A 20,091-nucleotide genomic window follows, 5' to 3' on the forward strand; every position below is an offset into this window, starting at 1 on the left:
GAAACTATGGAAACAAGGTGAAATTAATTTTTAGTTCCTGTCTACAGTGTTTTAATCAGGAACTAATTAATGAACAAGGAGTTTGGAAATCAATCTACAGAATAATCCTTTTTACAATGCTTCTGTAATTGAACTTATATTGACTTGTACATATGTGTGTATATAAATAAAGCTAAATTACAACTACACAGCAACAGTTCATAGCAATACTGATCAACATGCTCTAATATTCTTATTGGTAAACATTTGGCAACAAATGGTTTGAGTAAAAGAAACAGCCATTCTCATGTCAATCATGGAATCAATACAAAAATATTTAACATTGTCAAACTGCTTCTACTTGAAAGACCAGAAACTACTCTTTTTGTTACTAAAATTGTATTTAGATCATTGCAGTTATAATGATGGTGCTCATTTATTATGATGATTTTGATCAACTTCAGCAAAAGTTTAGAATAGTGGTAATTTCCCCAATGATAGTTAGACAGAATATTATAACCTTTTGCTGTTCTGAGTTTTATAGAACAACAAAAGCATATCATACTGCTATTAACTGGCAGGTCCGTTTACTCCTGGATGGAGAAACAGACATGCCCGTCTTAAAATAACATTAGCTTAACAACAGAAATGGGAGATGCTGTTTGAGCTTTGGCACCAATACTTAAGCAGGGGAAAGGTGTGCCAATCTGTTTTCAGGCAGCTGACTTGAAGTGAGCAGCAACAGGTGGGGGGTTACACCGAAATGCTCTATAGGGCCAGAAAATCTCCAGCAACAAATTAAAAGGACTTTAAATCATAGCAACAATACAACGGAGAGTTTGCTATACCTTGATACTCATAACTAGCCCAAGCAAGAATTAAATTTTTTACTGTGTGATGTTTACAAATGCTGAAAGAGCTGAAGTAAAGAAGGTCTCACAGCACTATGAGATACTTGTGCATTTAATTAATAAAGCTAAATTAGAAAAATACTATGGTCGGGAAAAAATGCATTTTTTCCACCCATTACCTACAAATTATACATTAACTATTATGGGAGCCTTACATTTATAAAATTAGGGTCTCATGGATAAATTGAGACTCCACTTTCCAGAGTACTCAGGCCTTTACTTTCATTTCATAATCTAAAAAAATAAAGTTGCCTTGGAAGAAAGGGAGGAGGGATTAAATGATAAGGAAAGAAATAAGGAAGGAAACAGGAAAGGAAGGGACATCAAAGAGAAGGAAAGAAGACATGTAGGACACGAGGAGGAAAGGACGTAGGACACATGCAAAGAAAAAAGGAAGAACTCAAAGAAGGAAAGAAATAAAGAAAAATGAAAGGAAGAACAAGAGCTAACAATAAAGAACAGAAAGAATTAAAGCAGGACACAAAAAAGGAAGAATAGAAGAAAGGAAGGAGAGAAAGAGAAAAAGTAGTAAGAGCACATGAAAAAAGGAAGAGAAGACAGAATAAAGACTACGAGGGACATGAGGAAGAAAAGAAGGACAGAAGAAAGGATGCAAGAAAGAACTTAAAACAGAGAGGAGGGGAGAAAGGACAGAAAAAAGGAAAGACAAAAGGAAGGACAAACTGTAGGCAGAAAAATAGAGAATAAAGTAAAATGAATTAATATTTTTGAGATCAAACTCCAAACCTTTCCAGGCTGAGAAGAACAGTTATTCAGAGAGGACAGAGCTGTTTTGCTCTTAACTAGTAAATGTTGCCAGTTTGTTACACATCCTCCGAAAAGGTAAAAAAACCAAACAATCACATTCAGTTTGGATCTGAATTTTCCACATGAATGATAAGAGTGGCCTCCTCTCAGCGTGATAACTGTGCAGTGAGTGGCAGCATCTCATTTCCATGCTGATGTGTGTTGTGCAATGACTTACCTGGTGACTCGGTCCCACTCGGATTTCCCCCTGTGTGCTGTTCAGTCGCCTGGGAAGAGACAAGCGGAGGAGATCGAAGCTAAATATTTATCCACTGACATTTATGTCATGTAAAATGTTTTGCTAATTAACTAAGGCTGGCACAACCCAACAAAAATACAAAAAGACAAAACTGAGGTAGAAATTATAAATACCTAAAGCTAAAGGGGAGGATAAAAAGTGGTAATATGAATTCATGACAAGGAGGAAACTTGCAACAAAGAAGATAAAGATAAGTGTGCCAAAAGTGCAACAAGTACACCGTGTTTTATTCTGAGGAGCAAACACAGATTTCAGGAGAATATTCTCGACTCTGCTGCTCAGAGAAAATGTGCAGGCCTCGTATTATGGATGCAGCAATAAAAAAAAGCAGAAGGAGGAGGGGAGGATGTGGAGTAGCTGGCTGTGGATGTGCAGAGCGAGGAGCCTCTGGAAGCGGCTGCCGGTACAAACGCTGGTAGCCATAGAAACTGCTGTTTAATAATAGTGTTCGGATTCTCCAGCTGCAGTGGATTAAAGAAAATGACAAGATGTTCCTTTTGAAAAGCCTTTCCCCCCCTGTTGCCAAGGCAACGGCTCTGATTTTCATACAAGCGAATGCGAGGCGGCCCAGAATCTGTCAGCGTGATTTGCACCCGGAGAAGCTTGCACTCCATCACCCGGACCTGGAGGAAACTCAAGAGGCCGAAACCCTCTGGTTCTCTTTACGATCCTCGCATCCACACAAAACCCTGTGGTACTCGGGCTCGCTTTCCCCCTTCCCGACACGTCTCCTCCTACACAGTTTCTGTGTCAGGACTGGGTGATTAAAGGTGTAATGTGAGCTATGGCTGACAGGAGTGCTGGCACAGACGTAGATACAAGCGCAGCACAAAAAAGCACAAATACGTTCAGCTGCAGTGAGAGACCCTCGCCTTAACAGCCCGCCGCTCCAGAGAATGTTGAAATGATCCGTTTAATTTTACAACATTAGCAGCAGTTATGAAAAAACAAATGTAATGCAATGAAATAAGCATTTAAAAAAAAGAAGGATGAACATTGCAGATAAAACTACCTTAAGTGCACCAATTATTCGAATATGAGATCGTTAACCTTGGTCGCCTCTAATTGCTGATCAATCGGTCTCAAACAAATAATTTTATTTTCCTATTTATTAAATCGATTAAGTCAAAAAAACTCTTTTACCTCCTTTTTTTCCTCGATAAAACACACCAACCTACAGGAAGTATTTTAATTTTTAGTGAAACTTCAATAAAGGATAAGCGCATATGCTTTGATGCACAAGTTGGGCTAATCTGTTCACGTTTTGTAAGATTCAAAGCTGTTAACTGTACTGACCTTAGAAAAAGAACAGAAACGTCTAAATTGGTCAGCATCAGAATCTGTTAATCCCCACTAAAAGAAAACCAAAATTATGCATCAGAATGAAAAGCCTGATTGGTGCATCTCTCTATTTTCAAATATTCAGAGCTAATGACGCAGAAAACCATCAGAGAAGCACTAAGCAGGTTTTTTTTCTGGTTGACAGATGTTTTTTGGTTTTCTGTGAATTAATGACCCTCCAAATTACAGTCAGAATATTTTTTTAACTCTCACTAATCTGAAATAAAAATAGTGTCATTGAGTTTTTTACACTTATTTCTTGTATGCCGTCATCAGGCTTTTCTAGGACTATCCCACTTATTGTGTTTCTCTGACATCTGACCTAATCATTTTGACTTCTGTCATTTTTTAGGGACTATAACACATAAAATAGAAAACTGCAACTTCTTTTGTAAAGGTGGTATAATTTGAATCCATCAGAAAATAAAGAAATTACAAAATTACTCCTACTTATGCAACACAGCAAATGCTCCAGACCTTTATCTGGTTTTAAAAAAAAACAGCATGGAGGTGGTTGATTAACTTATAAATTAAAATAGTGGCAGTTATTTATTTTTATGGTTTGAATAAATAGAAAGAAAATCAGTTTCCTAACAGTATTTAGGAAACTTGGCCAAAAAAGGATAAAATTGGCAAATTCCCATCTGAATGTTTTAAAACATGGTATGCGAGGATAAATTTGAAACCCGTTTGCTTGGACTTATTTAAGAGAACAATATATACAAGCATTAAGTTATATCTTTTTGGGGTTTGCAGAGTAAAAATATAAACTAAGCATACTCTAGACTAACACGGCCTGTATTTCTTGACAACCAAAGTTGTGCAAATGCGTTTCTGACGATGTGCAGTTGGTCAGGTCAACAGTATGTTTGGCAGGAAGTTGTAAGGATGACAAACGAGGATCTATGCTCCAGGACAAAAACAGTATGTCTGAGGAAAACCGTGCTTTAATGCTGCAGACTGCAGCAGTAAGATCTGAGGAGTTTCCTTAAAGATAGAGATGCACCTAATTATTTATTTGATCAGCAGGTCAGATACAAAACAAATCCTCTCCTAATCCTTTTGATGCACTGAAAGCAACAATTTTTCAGCCAATCATATAAACGTAAGGGACATAAGCTATGAAGTTTAATGGAGATAATGTTTAAATTTAATTTTATGCGCCATTCAAAACAAATACCTCTATCCAGAATGCGGCAGATTTTTCTCTTTTATGCATTACAATGCTCAGGGCAAAAAATAAAAGAAATAAAAAAAGAACATCAGAAAGAAAATCAGCAAAAGTAGAAACGTGATCGGTGCAGCTCTAAACTAAAATAAGCAGTTTGATTAATGCAATACAACTAGTACTTTGTAAGTTAATAAGACATATCATATATATATATATATATATAGGGAAAGTTGTAATTAATTTTCTGCACCAACTAATGGTGTTTATGTACGTTTCACCCCAATAATCCCCTAAAAGCCTGTTGCCGAGTGCAATAAACAATGTTAAACCTGTCCCTTTATTCCTCACAAGTTCAGCTTAAAGTCAGCATTAGCACACAATCTTGTCAAGCAATTATAGGCTTATTTATAAAACCCAAACAACGTGACAGTCAGGGCAACTTAGCGTGTGTGTAATCAAGGAAAACCCCTCCCACTCCATCAATTTCAGCCAATCAGAGCGCCAGACTTGTGGCACACTGACATAATTGCAGCAGTCCAGCTAAGACAGACCAACTTCAACGTATTAGTATTGGTAAGCAGAGTCGGCTGAGTTTTGACTGCTCCTCAGCGGAGCTTTAAAACGCCATGTCAGCCGGGTAGTAAACAGGAGCTGCAAAATGGAGCCTGTCTCATTCCGTTGCAATCACCCAGCTGGGAGCACATTTATCGGCTTGTTTGTCGAGGCAAGCCCCGCTGCAAACACACCGCGCATTCATCGGGACGATATTGGACATGGATTTAAGATGCAGCGGTGCATTTTCTCCGCTGCTGGCAGCGCAGACGGAATGCAAAGCTGCGGTGACACTCTTTTCTTCTCCCCGACACAAACACTGCCGCTCCGACGCAATGACAGCGATGCGGGCAGCTCGCAAACATCCCGGCTCAAATCAGACAGCCCCGTGAAAATATGACGAGCCGACCCTGACGCTGCAGCCATTACCCCGGCGGAGCGGAGAGGAGAAGAGGAGCGCAGACCTACCTCCGGGGGCTGAACAGGTCGTCCATTTCTGACATGGAGCCCCGAGGCTGGGTGGTGACACGGTGTGGTGTGTGTGCGCCGCTCGCCGGATTGAACTCCCCCCGCCCCTTCTCACACCTATTCCTAGGCGCTCAAAATGGAGAAGCACGCATTCGCCTGCCTGCCACGGAGAGGTGCTCACTGAGCTTGTGCTGTGACCTCAGCCTGCACGCACAGCGTCAAGAGCTCCACTCGCTCCTCCGTGGGCTCTACTGAGCATGTGCCGCGACCTCACACACACAAAGCACGTAAACACACACACACGGAGCCACATGTGGGATGTGGGATTCATCTCTGCGCCGTGATCATGCTGCAGACACCGCGCTCTGAATACCCAACGAGGAGAGGAGAGGGAGGGAGGATGATGATGATGATGATGAGGGGGGGGTCTTTACAGTCACAGGCAACCCGGTGGCAATAACAAGGACTGCTGTCAGTGCAACATGAAAGATGCTCCCCCCACCAGCAGCAGCAGACAGCTGCCGGTGGTTCTCCCATCCCATTGTGCACAAATACACATCATCATCATCATCTAAAGTGAATTCCTTTACAGCCACACGACTTCTTCACTGCTGGCTGGGTAGATATTGTATGGACACACAACTATAAAGCCTCTCACCGGAGCATCCTCAACACTGACTGTTCCAAAATACAGCTAAATTGTAATATATATATATATATATATGCTAGCGACATTTTTATGAGTTGCATGAGTCAATAAAATAATGTTTACATGAAGAACATTTCCAGGATTAAAGAGTTAATGTCCAAACAGGATTTTGAGAAACTCGTGAGCTGAATTGATCACAACATAGTCTTCACAAGTTTGCCAAACAGACAAACGCCCACGTTCTGGATGTCACTAAAACTAGATAAATGGTTAAAGTCCCTATACACTAATTTACCTGTAGCTCAAAGAATAGACTTTAAAATACTTTTGCTACTTCATAAATCACCAAATGGACTAACATTTGCTCCAAAACACATTATAAAACTGTTTTTGTATTATTCCAGACCATTCAGGCATTCTGGTTCTAAGTCTGCTCTGCATCTCCAGAACCAAACATGGAGAAGCAGCATCTGCAATAATCTGGAACAAACTTCCAAAACACTGGAAAACAGCCGAAACCATCTTTAAATCTAGGGTCAAAACCCACTTGTTAAGAGTTTCCTTCAATTAATAAAGAAGTAGAACATCACTAATTGTAATCTGTCTTTCCACTTTACTTTGCCACTGCAATGTAAGGTTTTTGTTTTATGTTTTTAAATCAAGTAAAGAACTTTGAACAGCCCTGTTGCTGAAATGGACTTTACCAATACACCTACCTTGCCTTCAAATTATACAAATGCACAATTATACCATGCACAATCGGGTGATAAAAAATATTGGATACCCCATTAAATTATTGTTTTCTTAAAAAGTGCTCACATATCAACGTCCAATGTATTTTATCTCTGAGAAAAAAAATGATTTAAATAGAAAATGATGTAAATTAAAAGGCAAAAGTTTAGGACAATTACACTTTCTACATAACATAACGGCACAGACTAATTTGTCAGTTTTTGTTATAAAATTGGCCCATACAACTGACCCATACCGTACCATTCCTGGGCCTCCTCTGGTTGTAGGTCCATAGTACCGTGGTACAGTATAGTTAGGACGGCTTTACAGGTGTCACGCAACATAATCCATTGATTGGAGGACAGAAAAATGAGACCAATTAATGCAGTGGTGCCCAAAGTTGGTCCTCCAGGGCCGACATCTTGCACGTTTTAGTTCTCTCCCTGGTGGTAGTAACGACCTTTTCAGCATGTCAGTGTTCTTCTTAGGCCTTCTAGCGAGCCATCAATTGGATCCAGGTGCGTTAAACCAGGGAGAGAACTAAAACATGCAGGATGCCGGCCCTCGAGGACCGACTTTGGGCACCACTGAATTAATGCATTAGGTGTTTGGGTTAACTATTCCTGCCCAGAGAAAATCCAAGTGGAGACGCTCTCCTGAATAAGATGGTGTACTATCTTAAAGTATGCTAAATCTTATGTCTGCAGCGACCTCCTCCATACCACTTGGTGGAAATACAGTATACTTGTTAGTTCTTCAGGTCAAATACTTCAGATGGAACGCTTCTCATCTCTGACATCAATCTCAGAAAAGTTTGCTTCACTCCTTAACTTTAGCTGTGTAGACATATGAGCAGTTTCTTCCATATTCAGCCCTTTTCAAGCCACCCACAGCATCTCAAACAGATTGAGATTTAGGGCTTTGATTCACCTCAGGACTTTCCGTGTCATAATTCTCAGCCAGTCTCTCGGGGGATTTACTAGTACGTTTTGGGTCATTGTCATGTTCAAGGGTCCAGTTCCAGTTTAACTTCCAATTTATTTACAGATGGCCTCAGATTTTCCTCATGCACCATCTGATACACATCAGCTGCAAATTCTAAAAAGAGAGCAGCATACGTAGCAAAAGCCTGGATTTTACCACCCATGTCTGAAAAGGTTGGGCTGCTATTCAAACCACTCAGTAAATTTGATCTGCAGCTAGACACCACATGTTTGGCAACAAGACTGCATAATATATTAAGAATATTGTGCCATGGAAAAGTATCTGTTCCACTACTAATTACTTTTTATGATTCACTAGAATGTTTCATATCGAACAAATTCTTAATATCAGACAAAGATAATTACTGCGGATGATTTTTTTGCCCACTCTTAAATCATTTCAATTCAGTCACACAGGAGGGTTTTCGAGCCCTGAATGCCGTGCTACAGTACCTCAATTGTGTTTAAGTCCAGGCTTTGACTAGACCACTCCAAACCTTTTTGTTTTTTTAAGGCTTTCAGAGATGGATTTGCTGGTGTGGTCTGGATTATCATTCTGCTGCATAAACCAACTGCGCCTGAGTTTAAGGTCACAAACTGAGGGGTCAATCATTTCGCTTTCAGATTTGTTTTTTGCTATAAAGCAGAATTCAGGGTTAAGTCACTTACAGTGGGACATTCAGGGCCCAAAGCAGCCCTAGATCATCTTCTCTGAAGATGAATTTTCAAAAAATTCTATTTTACACCAAAGGTTTCTTTTTTTTCCTCATCACACCACAGATTATTTTCCAAAAAGTCTTGGGAATCATCCACATGTTTTTTTCCCCCTTTTTTTTCTTTTTGGCAAATGCGAGATGGACCTTTTATCCATTGTTTTTTTCCCCCATGAATCTGTCTTGTGGAAGCAGATTTTTACCAGGTTGCTTTATGACATCCTGGATGAATTGCTGAAGAGCTTTCAGAGTAATTTTGGGAGACTGAACTTGAATTCAACATCAAATGAGCTCCTTTTTCCAGTCCCAGCAAGCAGCATGTTGGAAGCAGTTAAACTAATTTCTATACTTAAACAATACAGCCCCACTTTAACTAAAAAGAGAAGATAAACAAGAGATAAACTTAAGAAAATAAAATCCAAAAAAATCTGTGTTTTCACCGCACGAAACCTGATGTAGGGAACGAATATGCAAAAAACAAAGATCCCAACAGTAAAGAAGACAGTCCATCAGCATTTTATCTATTTGCACATTTTTTCTTTCTTTTTTCTTTTTTGTTGTATTTTCTTGCAGTAATGTAACACAATGTGCTTTGAAAACAGAAGAAAAAGATTGGTGATTAAAACCTGGTGCATAATTTAACTAATCTAATCAATGCCAAAACAATTTAGAAGCCACGGGGGTTTCCCCAGATCATTTCCTATAATTACGCTGCATGAGGATCAGTTTTTGTTTACTGATAAGATTACCAACGTAATGAGCAGAGGCTATCGTTGGAGTATGTAACCACAGACGAATAAAGCGGAAGGATGTAAAATAAAAATGACCTTTAATGACCTGAATGGTGGGATTAGTAGCAGACAAACAATTTGTCCAACAGTACGCAATCTGGTTTTTTAATAAATACTGGAAACATCAGCAACTCTGCTTTCATTTTAGCTGAAGTCCATCAACTATTAGCATAAAGGAAGTTATTTACACAAATGGAAAACTAAAGACGTAGTTTAGCAAAAGCCTCAATGTTTAAAATTTTTTTTTTACTTAATTTCTGAAATTCGATTTTTATGTTAAACTAAATCTTATTGTTCTTGATTTACTTTCCCTTATTATCTTATAGAGACTTTACAAGTTTTATTTTTTACCATTCTAGCTTCAAAATAGTATAAAATACCTCAGTTGGCCAAGTAGAACCATTGAATGATTGAGTATGAGAAAATTATTTGTGACAATGTAAAAATAAACTCACTATTTTACATTTCTCTATTGTTTTGACATTTATTTTAAGAAGAAACATAAAACAGTTAAGAAGGAAAACTTTCAGCTGATATTGTCCTGATTTATTTGGGTTTTATTTAAGACAGAGTAAAATCTACCCAGTGCCTTAAAAAAGTCCTTATACCTCTTAAACTTTTTCCCACATTTTGTCACATCATTACCACAAACTTCAGCCTGGAATTATACCAACACAAAGCGATGCATACATCTAAAGTGGAAAGGAAAGCACAAGTGGTATTTAAGATGTTTTACAAATAAAAAAAAATGTTTAAAAAAGCGCTCTCTGCACATCTGGAGTCTTAAAGTCTTGTTCATTCCTCTTTGCAAAAATAACCCAAACTCAGTCAGCATAGACACAGAGCGACTTTTCCAGTTCAGCCACACACTTTCAAATGGATTTAGGTCTGAGCTTTGAGTGGCTCATTCTAACAAGAACATGCTTTGATCCACAGCGTTCTGTTCCAGTTATGGATCTATTTTTATTGTAGCCACCGGAGGGTGAAAGTCTGCCTCAGTCTAAAGTCTTTTGTGGCCTCTAAGAGGTTTTTCTTCCAGGACCTGCCGTGTAATTTAGCTACATCAATCTTCACTAAAACTCAGCTAGCTTCTCTGTCCCTTCTGAAGAAAAAGCATCTTGCACAGCATAATGCAGCCACCACCATACGTCATTGTGAAAACAGTGTGTTCAGAAAAAGGTGCAGTGTCTGTTTACAGTCGCATATTTTTACAGGTTGGCCAAAAAAAGTTCAGTTCTGAACTAGGACGCTTTTTTCCCCACGAATGCCGTGTCTCCTCTACTGCAAACAGGACTTAATAGTATTTTCTTCCACCAACGGGTTTCTTCTTTGATCAGATTTGTCGAAATCCTCCACAGTTACAATTTCATAACCTTACATGCTACTTTTTGTCCATCTGTTAAGCAAAATCTCATTAAAGAGCTTGAAATTTAGCTTGGAGTTATAACATGACAGCATTTGAAATGGTTCAAGGGGCTTTTCAAGGTACTGGATGAGGAATCGATTCCAGCTTATCAGTCGGGGTAAACAGACAGCACCAGCAGCAGCTCACCTGGTCTCTGGGTTGTATCCCAGGATGTAGAAAAAGGAGTCGATCCGGGCTTTGAACTCCCGGGCAGCAAAAATGTCAGAGAAATGGGAAATGTTGCATTTCCCCCTGCAGGACAGAAGACAGACTCTTAAGACACAAACAATGACATGACAACAACAAGCCTGAGCAGAGGAATCTGGAATTAAAAGCTTTTTGGGTGTTTATTTATTTGAGGGGAAAATAAAAAAAATCCAGGCAGCAGGTTTCTATTGTCAGTTAGTGACTGCTGACTTGTGATGAGGCATCAGGCTGCGCGCTGAAGCCGTAAACATCAGCTCAACATGCCTGCTTTAACTCAACGCCTGCTGCTGAGGTGTTGGAGACAGACGCCACAGAGATCTAGAGAGGTTTTCAACCTGCCTGCGCCCCCCGCCCCCACCTTCCACAACGAGCAGGAGGAGCAGGAGGGGGTGAGGCTCTGACCACATCTTGATACCATTTCCCGTTTCCAGCACCCTGGTGTCTGACTCTATCAAAATAACAGACATCACACGCATGCGGGGCTCTGCTGCCAAGCACAGAAACAGCATCTTCCTCTCCCTGAAAAGATTAAAGGGCGCTAAGGCGAGCCGACTTCGGAGAGCTGCGGCATTACAGCATCCCGCTGGAATTCCCTCCCGTTTATCTAAAGCCTGGAGAATAAGTCAAATCAAAGGGAGCTCTGTGTAGGAGAGGTTGCAGCTAATTTTCCCTGAAATCAGTGGTTTCTGGAAGACATGGCTTTACTGCTCACACATGGTTCTGGTTGAAGAGGAAAAGGGGGGGGCGGGTACAGGAAAGGAGGGGTGAAGAGACGGAGGCGGAGACAAAGAGTGTTTGTTTTTTTCTTTTTGACTGCGCCTGCACGCGGTGCTGCTAATGTTAAGGAGAGATGGCCAATGCTGCGCTGCAGAGCAGGAGACAGGTCTCTCTGTGAGTTTGATGCTGAGGCACATTTAAAGGAGGAGTTATTGTGTCTATCTTTACACATCTTGTGAATTTAATAACCCTTTAAGTGGTAATTACATGGATTTTACCTGCTCAGTGTTGCAAACCAGCAGCAGCATCATTTTACTTCTTGCAAAATAGAAATCTGGGTATTTATTACAGGACTGTGAACTGGAGAGGCCAACGTAGTTTAGCTCTATTCATAAAGTGTTTTTTTATTTTTTGATGCAAGTAGTTTTTCTCCCAAGATTATAATACACGTGTGTGAAAATCTACCAAATGTATAAGAATCACAGTATATTAACAAAAAGAAAGAAAGCAAGTCAACCTAATGGACACCAGAGGGCGCTATTAAAAAGTGCCTCAAATGTTTCTGTAAAACTGGCACAAGACAAAACAAGGGAGCTAAATTATCCAACATTTAAGATTATATATTTAGAGTATCCCACATCTGTTATTTAAAAGTCAGGCAGACGGCTGAGATTAAACACATCTCATACAGTTTAAACAAATCCAGAGAGCTGTGATTACAAAGCACTGCACTGTTTTGTACCTGAGAGCAGCAGCATGATATGTGTCCACGTAGTCGGAGATGAAGAGCTCTCGACTCCTGACCACCGGGTCTGTGATGACCAGCTCGCGACCAGAATCTGCAGGAAGGGAGACATGAATAAGCTCCACGGCATGTTTAACTTCGATAAACCCGTCGTTTTACCACAAAAGAGCAACAAACACCGACTACTTCCATCTCTTTCGTCTCATTCATGAGGTCATTAGCACAGGTTTCATGTACAGTACAGACCAAAAGTTTGGACACAACTGTGTGTCCAAACTTTTGGTCTGTACTCAATACAGACCAAAAGTTTGGACACACCTTCCCATTGAAGGTGTGTCCAAAAGTTTGGACACACCTTCTCATTGAATTCAATGAGAAGGTGTGTCCAAACTTTTGGTCTGTACTGTAGGTAGCTCCAAAATTCACTGCCTCGATAGAGTCGACCTTCACGCTTGCTGAAGTGACCTTGGTGCAAGTTGACACAGATCTGGTCGAGAGCCTTGGCTTGCTGGGGCCACCCCGCTCCGGCCTTGTGACCACAACTCTGAAAATCCAGCGTTCCTGGCTGCAGGAACAGACTGATAACAACAGCATGCTGAGCTGAACTGAAGCAAAAGCAGAGACGCAGCTTTCAGGCCTTTTAATGGTCGATGTTGATTTCAGGATTTCTTTAAGGTCGGATTCTTAGTCAAGCTCTATTTTCTTTCTAAGGACTAACTGCTGATTACATGGTCATATTATTGGTTCTTTGATAGTAACATCTTTTCATTCTGTTTTTATTACTGGTTGTTTTCTAGTTTATTGCAATTTTAAGTTAATGCACATTTTTACTGCTTTACCGGGTATGACTGCTTTGCCAAGTTTTAAAATGAGTTATTTTGTAATTTACTTTATCCTAAAGAAACTTTAACAACAAAAAATATATTACAGTGTCATACTTGCAATGTATTATCATTTTGGGACAGTGACAATAAAATGGGGATGGTTTACGGTAACATAATAATGTTTAACTTAGTTGTGATCTTTAAACACTGTTTAACAATGTAAATGTGTTATTAAGGTTTATGCACATAACCATGTTTCCTTTCAGTCCTCAAATTTGATACCGAGCAGCAAACTGTCCTTGACACGGCCCGTGTTCCTGTGGATGTGTATGTGTGAGAGCATGATGAGTCCTCTGGTGCTGACGGTGTCGAGAGTGCGTGTGCTCAAGGGCCACATGACACCGCGGGTTATTAACACTTGACAGTGCCGCTGTCTGGCCTGAGGGAGTGTTACCCGGGGAACAGCACGGATCCACGGCATCGGCTTGGCTGCCTGGGATAGTGTCATCTGGTTTCTGTTTGAGATGCAATTCACAGCCAGCTCTCATATCACCCAACAGACCGGGGGGAGCACAGACAAGCATGTGTGTGTGAGGCTGGCGATGCACGGAGATAAGGGTATCTATTTTTGTGCATGGTGTGGATGTGTCGAAGAGCCTGCGCCCCGCTCTCACCGTTCTCATTGTTGCGATCCTGCACCAGGTGCTGGTACACGGAGTCGGGCACCTCCGACTGGCGGTAGTACCATTTCACATTCATCAGCAGATGGTCCCGTTTACTCTGAAACACACAGAGAGAGAGAGAGAGAGAGAGAGTGAGCAGGAGACACGGAAAGCGTCCACAGCAAGATAAACAGACATCATTTTGTTTGATTACAACGTCACAGGCTGGCCTTTTTGGCAAGCGGTGACTCTGTGCAGATGCATTGTTCATGACTAACAGAGAGACGCCAAGAAGCCTGCAGAGACACAGAGTCAATTAAAAAGGGATTGCGGGGCATTTAGAGATTTAATTAGGTAAACAGTGGTGGAGAGAAGAAAAGGGCGGATCGCTAATTTTTTTTTTCTTTCACCTTATGATAAAAAAATATTTTTTTAACAATCTTTTGAGCTTATTCTTATGGCGTATGCTTTCTATAGTCTCCACTTCATTTTCTTATTGCTGCCACCAACTGGGCATTTTATTAAGTGCAAGTCAGAAAGTTACTGTAATCTATTATTTGGCCAGCAAGTGGCAGCACTAAGGCAGTAAAAGAGCCTTTTCAAGCCAAAGGGAATACAAAAAACAGACATGGTAAAGGAAAGAGAAGGGAGGGGGGAAGAGTTTGCACAGAAATCATAAAATCCGAGGCCCATACTGAGGTGAAGGATGAAAAGGGCAAAACACTGTTTTCATTTCATGAAATGAAACATTTATTGTGCCTTCATATTAAGCCTAAAAGAGCGTCACAGTTGCTTAAGAGAGCACCAGGAGAGGCTGCTCTCGACTGGGTGCAGGAATGCGACACAGTCCTATTGGCCCGAACCATCTTTATTACAGATTCGACTGCGGCGCGTCGAACAAACACACCGAGACACCTGCACTACCTGCAGACAGAGGAGGGAAATATGCAGCGGGGTAAAAGGTTACGGTAATCAAAGCCAGACGCTTAACATCCGCCCTCTCCACGTCCAAGCATGTGAGTGTGAGGTCAGAGCAAAGATATTTAAAGCCTACATTGTTATGCTCTGTCACCGAGGGAGGAGATGGAGCGCACATGCAGCCAAGCAAATCATCACCTCCCTGAAACCTCGAGCCCACCTCTGCTTTATCCATCCTCTCCTTTACTTCTCACTACAACCTCCAACACATCTTCATTTTATTTCCTCCAGTTTTTCTCCCACTCTCTGCAGTTCTTGAGCAGGGAGGGGAGCGAATAAGTGAGCCTGGACGTGTTAAACAGCAGCTGGCATGCAGTCAGTCAGCTGCATTTACTGCTCTGGATGATTACAGGAGCATGCACGCCACATTGTGCAGCCACACACAGACTCTTCTTGTGATTCAACAGAGACCCAAACTGATGGAGTGAGACAAGAAGCTCCCCCACCTCCCCACTCCACACCCCCCCGAAGCACACAGGCACACTGTGTGTGAAGAAATCTGTGCAGTGACGTCATCTCCCAGCAGTCAGCCAGCCTCGTCTTATCCACACGGTTTTCGCCTTCTAGGACTAACAGCAGAACGAGTCGTTATCTGGAGCTTATGCATATTTAATGACTTAAAGAGACTGTAAATGCTACCTGAGCAACGTTCTCTGCTACGGAAATCAAAGCGCAAAGGCAGACTTCTTCTGTTTATGCTTTTTTTTTTGTCATCAAAGAACACACATAAAAAAAAAGTCAGACTAAAGACAACCTGGGGTGAAAAAACAAAAACAGCTTCCCAGTGATGATTTCATTTATAAAGAATTGCTGCTTCTCAGACTATCCAAACCAATCTGATTGAACTGAAAACGTAATAGCACATTAAACGTAATAACTAACGACAACAACTTCCATTAAGCGTTTGGACTAAACGGCAAGAAGTCTTTTTTTGTTTTTGAGAAGATGCGGCGCGCTCTCCTTTGCAGAGTTGTTTGAGTTGAGCCATATAAGAGGACTTTGAGAACGAGTGGATGATTTAATGTCTAGACTTTGAGACTAGGCAAGTAGTCCCAGTCTTTGTTGTTCTAGCCCTGTACCTCTAATTTAGATGCCATTTTAATCTGGATACTTTTGTCTTGTCTAAGCATGAACGCTGACCTTCATTGAGGTAAGTCAAGCCTTTCGCGCCCTCCTAGATAAGTCGTCTATGTGATCTTGGAGTAATTTTGGTAGCAAGGTTCACCACCGTTTCCTGTTTTTTCTGTTGTAGAAAATGGCTCTCCTTGCTCATCAGTCTTGAAGTATTAAAAATAGCTTTGCAACCCTTTATAGTTTTTCTGAGCGAAAGGGGATATTTCTTTGGATCTGGACATGATATGCTGCTTTTTGAGGGGTTTTTTTTAACCCTACTTGGTTCTCAAAAAGGTTCTATTTAAGGGATTTCTTCATTATGTATGTCAGTCAGTAATCAGGTCTGGGTGTAGGCAGTGAAGTTATGATTAATTACACTCAATCCATCATTTTACAAGGGAGGTAATTATATTTTCACATAGGGTCAGGTTGGCTAGGGGTTTTCCCCTTAAAAAAAACGAGATTATCTTTGATGTTGAATGTTTGACATCTGAGTGTGACAAAAAGAGCAAAAAAACATGAGAACACCCTTTTTCGTGCCACTGTACAACAAGTAGAAACATGCAAGCACATTCACAGGGTTAATCGAAACTTACAAAAAGCAGATACCAAATGTTACTTCCACTATAATCAGCGTCTTTGTCACTGCAGAGTAGCTGCCACTCACCAGAGCAGATTGCTGCTATGAAGCAGCGTTAAGCCCTCTCAGGCAAAAAAAAAAAAGGGAGGGGGTGGAAGCAGAAAGAAAGACAGATAGTGCGCAACATATGGAGCACGTAGTGGGAGTCGAGCACAGTGTTCAATTATCGCAATTCTATAAACACACTGGTTGGAAAAAATTAGTAGATAATGCAAGGAGAAAATGAAGTGAGATGACAGACAGCTCGGGGCCCGGTGAACAGAACTACTAGTTGCATTGTCTGGGTTGTTGCTAAGCCTGCCACGGAAAATGACAGAGCGAGAACATACGAGAACCACAATGCTGAATTGATTAGAGACATTCCACGCTGCCCCGTAGAGAGTTGAGGATGGCTGAGCCTCGCACAATGTCAGACATCTTTGTCTGTCCTGCCAGAGGCTAAACACAGCGCTGCCCTCCCTCCACACAGGCCATAAACCCTGGGAATGCTTCTGCACAAGGGCCAGAAACCTTCCTAGCTCACTATCGAGAGGAAGAAATAAAACAAAAAGAGAGAACGTGGAAACAACTGGAGGTGATAAAAAAGGGGCAAAGTAAGGAGAGACAAAGTAGCTGGATTAGGATAGGAGTAGTATGACCATCTCATTTCCTTCAGATGTTAAATGAAAGCCGTCCTCCTACTGCTTTACTGAAACCCCCCAGGGTACAAAGCTACCCCTTTATTCACTGAGGTGATATAAATCTGACAGTCATGCTTTGGGGGATGAATACAATGGCAACCCCTCCCTCCAGTGGCTCAGACTGGCCTGTGGCGTTCTTCGGCTTACTCATCAGACAGGGATTACAGCACAGGAGAGCCATTCCTCAGAGGGTAAACATGACGAGGTTTAAATATATACTCAGTCTGTCAAAATTTCTTCTATAGACAAACAAACAAACAATGCATTCACCTCGGTGTTCCCAGTAGCCAAGACAAACCCGAGACGTGTGTGAGCCAGTTAATTCTGCCTCTGACTGGCTAAAGGTGGCTGGCCCCTTAGGTCCATAATGGCTGTGCAGTGTTCTTTGTGTGGCCGCATGTGTGTGCAGTCAACTCTGGAGCCGGGGCCCCTGAATGCAGCCACAATACTACAAAGATAGGGAGTAAAAGGGGGTGTACAAGGGTCAGCCTTTATAAGTGCTGTCTCTAAATGTGAAAAGAACCAGCTAGGTCATTTGATGGGGGGGGGGGGGGGCTACAGATGTATACACTTAAAAAGACGGACTGAGAGAAGGATGGATTCGGGTTTAAAGAACAAGTGAATGATGGTGATTTTTTTCATAGCAAAACACATTCCAGTTAGCGTTTTTATTTTTATAGAGCCAACAAAGCAGCTGGAGCTACAGATTTATGGGCAAAATTATTAGCACAGATCAAAACTGTTGGTGAAAATAAATCGCTTATTCTAGTGGAAATTTCATTTAATCACATCCATTGAATTTCTGCACCTTTCTTCATTAAAAATAAAGCTGTATTTAGGCTTTTAAAAGCTAAATTAAGACTGAATATGGCTGTGCAGATGAATGAATTGAGTGTATAGACTATGGACCAATGGTTAGATAAATGATTTTATGGATGGATGCAAATCCTGTACAACAGATAATACAGTTTGGAAGTACAAGTATTATGCCATGTCTCTTAGAAAATGCAGATCCTTCCCTCAGCTCTGAGATTCTGAAATAGCTTCCAACATTTGCAAATCCTGGAAGCTCCATGACAGCTTAAAGCTCAAACAAGAATTACAACACAGCAACTTTGCTTTAATAGGTTCAGTCTACCTGCTGTCTGCTGAAAAACTGAGCTCAAAAGTGGCAGCTTTAATGAACAGCCTATGTAGAAAATACTGATTCCTTTAAAAGTGGTTTCTATATCTGTGAGCTTCCTCTGACTTTATTTCTAAATACCAAATGACGCTGAAGATGGCTAACTCGAAGTATTCACACTAAAGAGTGTTTCAACCTATGTTTTTTTAATTAAACACTAAACTGATACTGAAAATTGCTAACCTTAAGTGTTCTTCAATCAGCAACAGCAACATCCATAAGACCAAACTAAGAATGTTGCATTGACAGATGTGTGATTTTGGCTATTCACCGGCGGCTGTGGTCGAAACCCTACTCTGCATTTCTGTTTTATGAATGATTATTTTTAGGGATGCACCGATACCCGATCTTTATATTGCTGTTATGGCTGAAAACCAATATTTACCAATATTATCAAATATATTTAACTACCCTTTTAACACCATTAAAAACAGCTACACAGCTGACATTTTCCCTACAATCACACACTGCATCACTATCACATAACCAAACAAATACCACATGATCAACCTCCTCCCCTCTTGAAAAACACACAGTTTGTTAAACATTGGTTGTTAAGGTCAGCACAGTTTTATGCATCGGGCCGATACCAACATGTTAAAATATGACTAACATACCAATGTCCTTGCTATTGTAACATGCATCCCTTTTTTTTTAACATTCTGGTTTTAACATGCAGACAATGAAAAACAGTGGACTCCAGAGTTGGCCACATGTAAACCAGATGTAGCAACTAAAAAGTTACCAAGTTCAGGTTCATTGTGGACAGTTATTACCCAAATTCAGGGATGGATCACATATTGAGGATCCCCTTATCTCATGACACTCTCTGGGTGAAGCGGAGGAATCAAAGGTTGCGTTGGTATTTGTCATGCTGGTTGCTGTCATAATATTGTGCCAAGTCCAAATTCCTGCAAGTTTCTCTCAAATTTGCTGAAACTGGCATTCACTTTACTGCCATCCTGTCAATTACAAGCCATAAGCTTAAACTCTAATGCCAGATTCCTCCTGCTCTCAGCACCTTACTAATGGGGCTTTGCTTTAAACAAAACCAGATCCCCCTGCTTCCACACGACAGCCTCAGCAGTGCACCTTGTTAACAGGAAACCTCTGTTTATTTTCTGCGCTTTCCAAACACTCTCCTCTTCCTCTGCCAAGTCTTTTAGTGACCCACCACCTCCACCGTCAGCGCACACACTTCCCGTAACATTGGTGACAACGGCAGCCAGGATCTATGGCTTCCTTCAAGAGGTGGCAACCAGGAGTGAGGAAGCCGAGATAGATCTCAAACTTGCAGACAAATGAGATGGCGCAGAGTGAGGCGAGGCGGGAGGAAAGAAGGGGGAGGAGGTCAAACAGACAAGAGCAGCAGCAGAGACTCGATGTTAGGAAGGAATGCCAAGCAGTTCGGCTCTGCTAGGAGGCTGCAGAGCTAACAGCTTAGTTAGCTAATGTCTCAGAGGTAGGGGAGCATTTGGTATGTTAGATCAGGGCTGATGGCTGTGTGACACCGACATAGGGCTCAAAATGGCTGGGAGGGCGGCATGGGGAAATGTTCACCTTGCCTGTCGCTAGAGAAGA

General features: G+C 41.2%; 1 protein-coding gene across 1 annotated transcript in view; it reads right to left on the reverse strand.

Moving 5' to 3' along the window:
• rerea (arginine-glutamic acid dipeptide (RE) repeats a) overlaps positions 1–20,091 on the reverse strand; it is a 97,540-nt gene that overhangs the window by 39,123 nt on the left and 38,326 nt on the right. The window contains 4 exon segments of the mRNA XM_032572667.1: positions 1,876–1,924; positions 10,909–11,013; positions 12,428–12,524; positions 13,929–14,034. Of these exon segments, the coding sequence (XP_032428558.1) occupies positions 1,876–1,924; positions 10,909–11,013; positions 12,428–12,524; positions 13,929–14,034 (357 nt within the window).

The sequence above is a fragment of the Xiphophorus hellerii genome, chromosome 1 (assembly GCF_003331165.1).
Source record: "Xiphophorus hellerii strain 12219 chromosome 1, Xiphophorus_hellerii-4.1, whole genome shotgun sequence".
In the NCBI taxonomy this organism is placed as follows: Eukaryota; Metazoa; Chordata; class Actinopteri; order Cyprinodontiformes; family Poeciliidae; genus Xiphophorus; species Xiphophorus hellerii.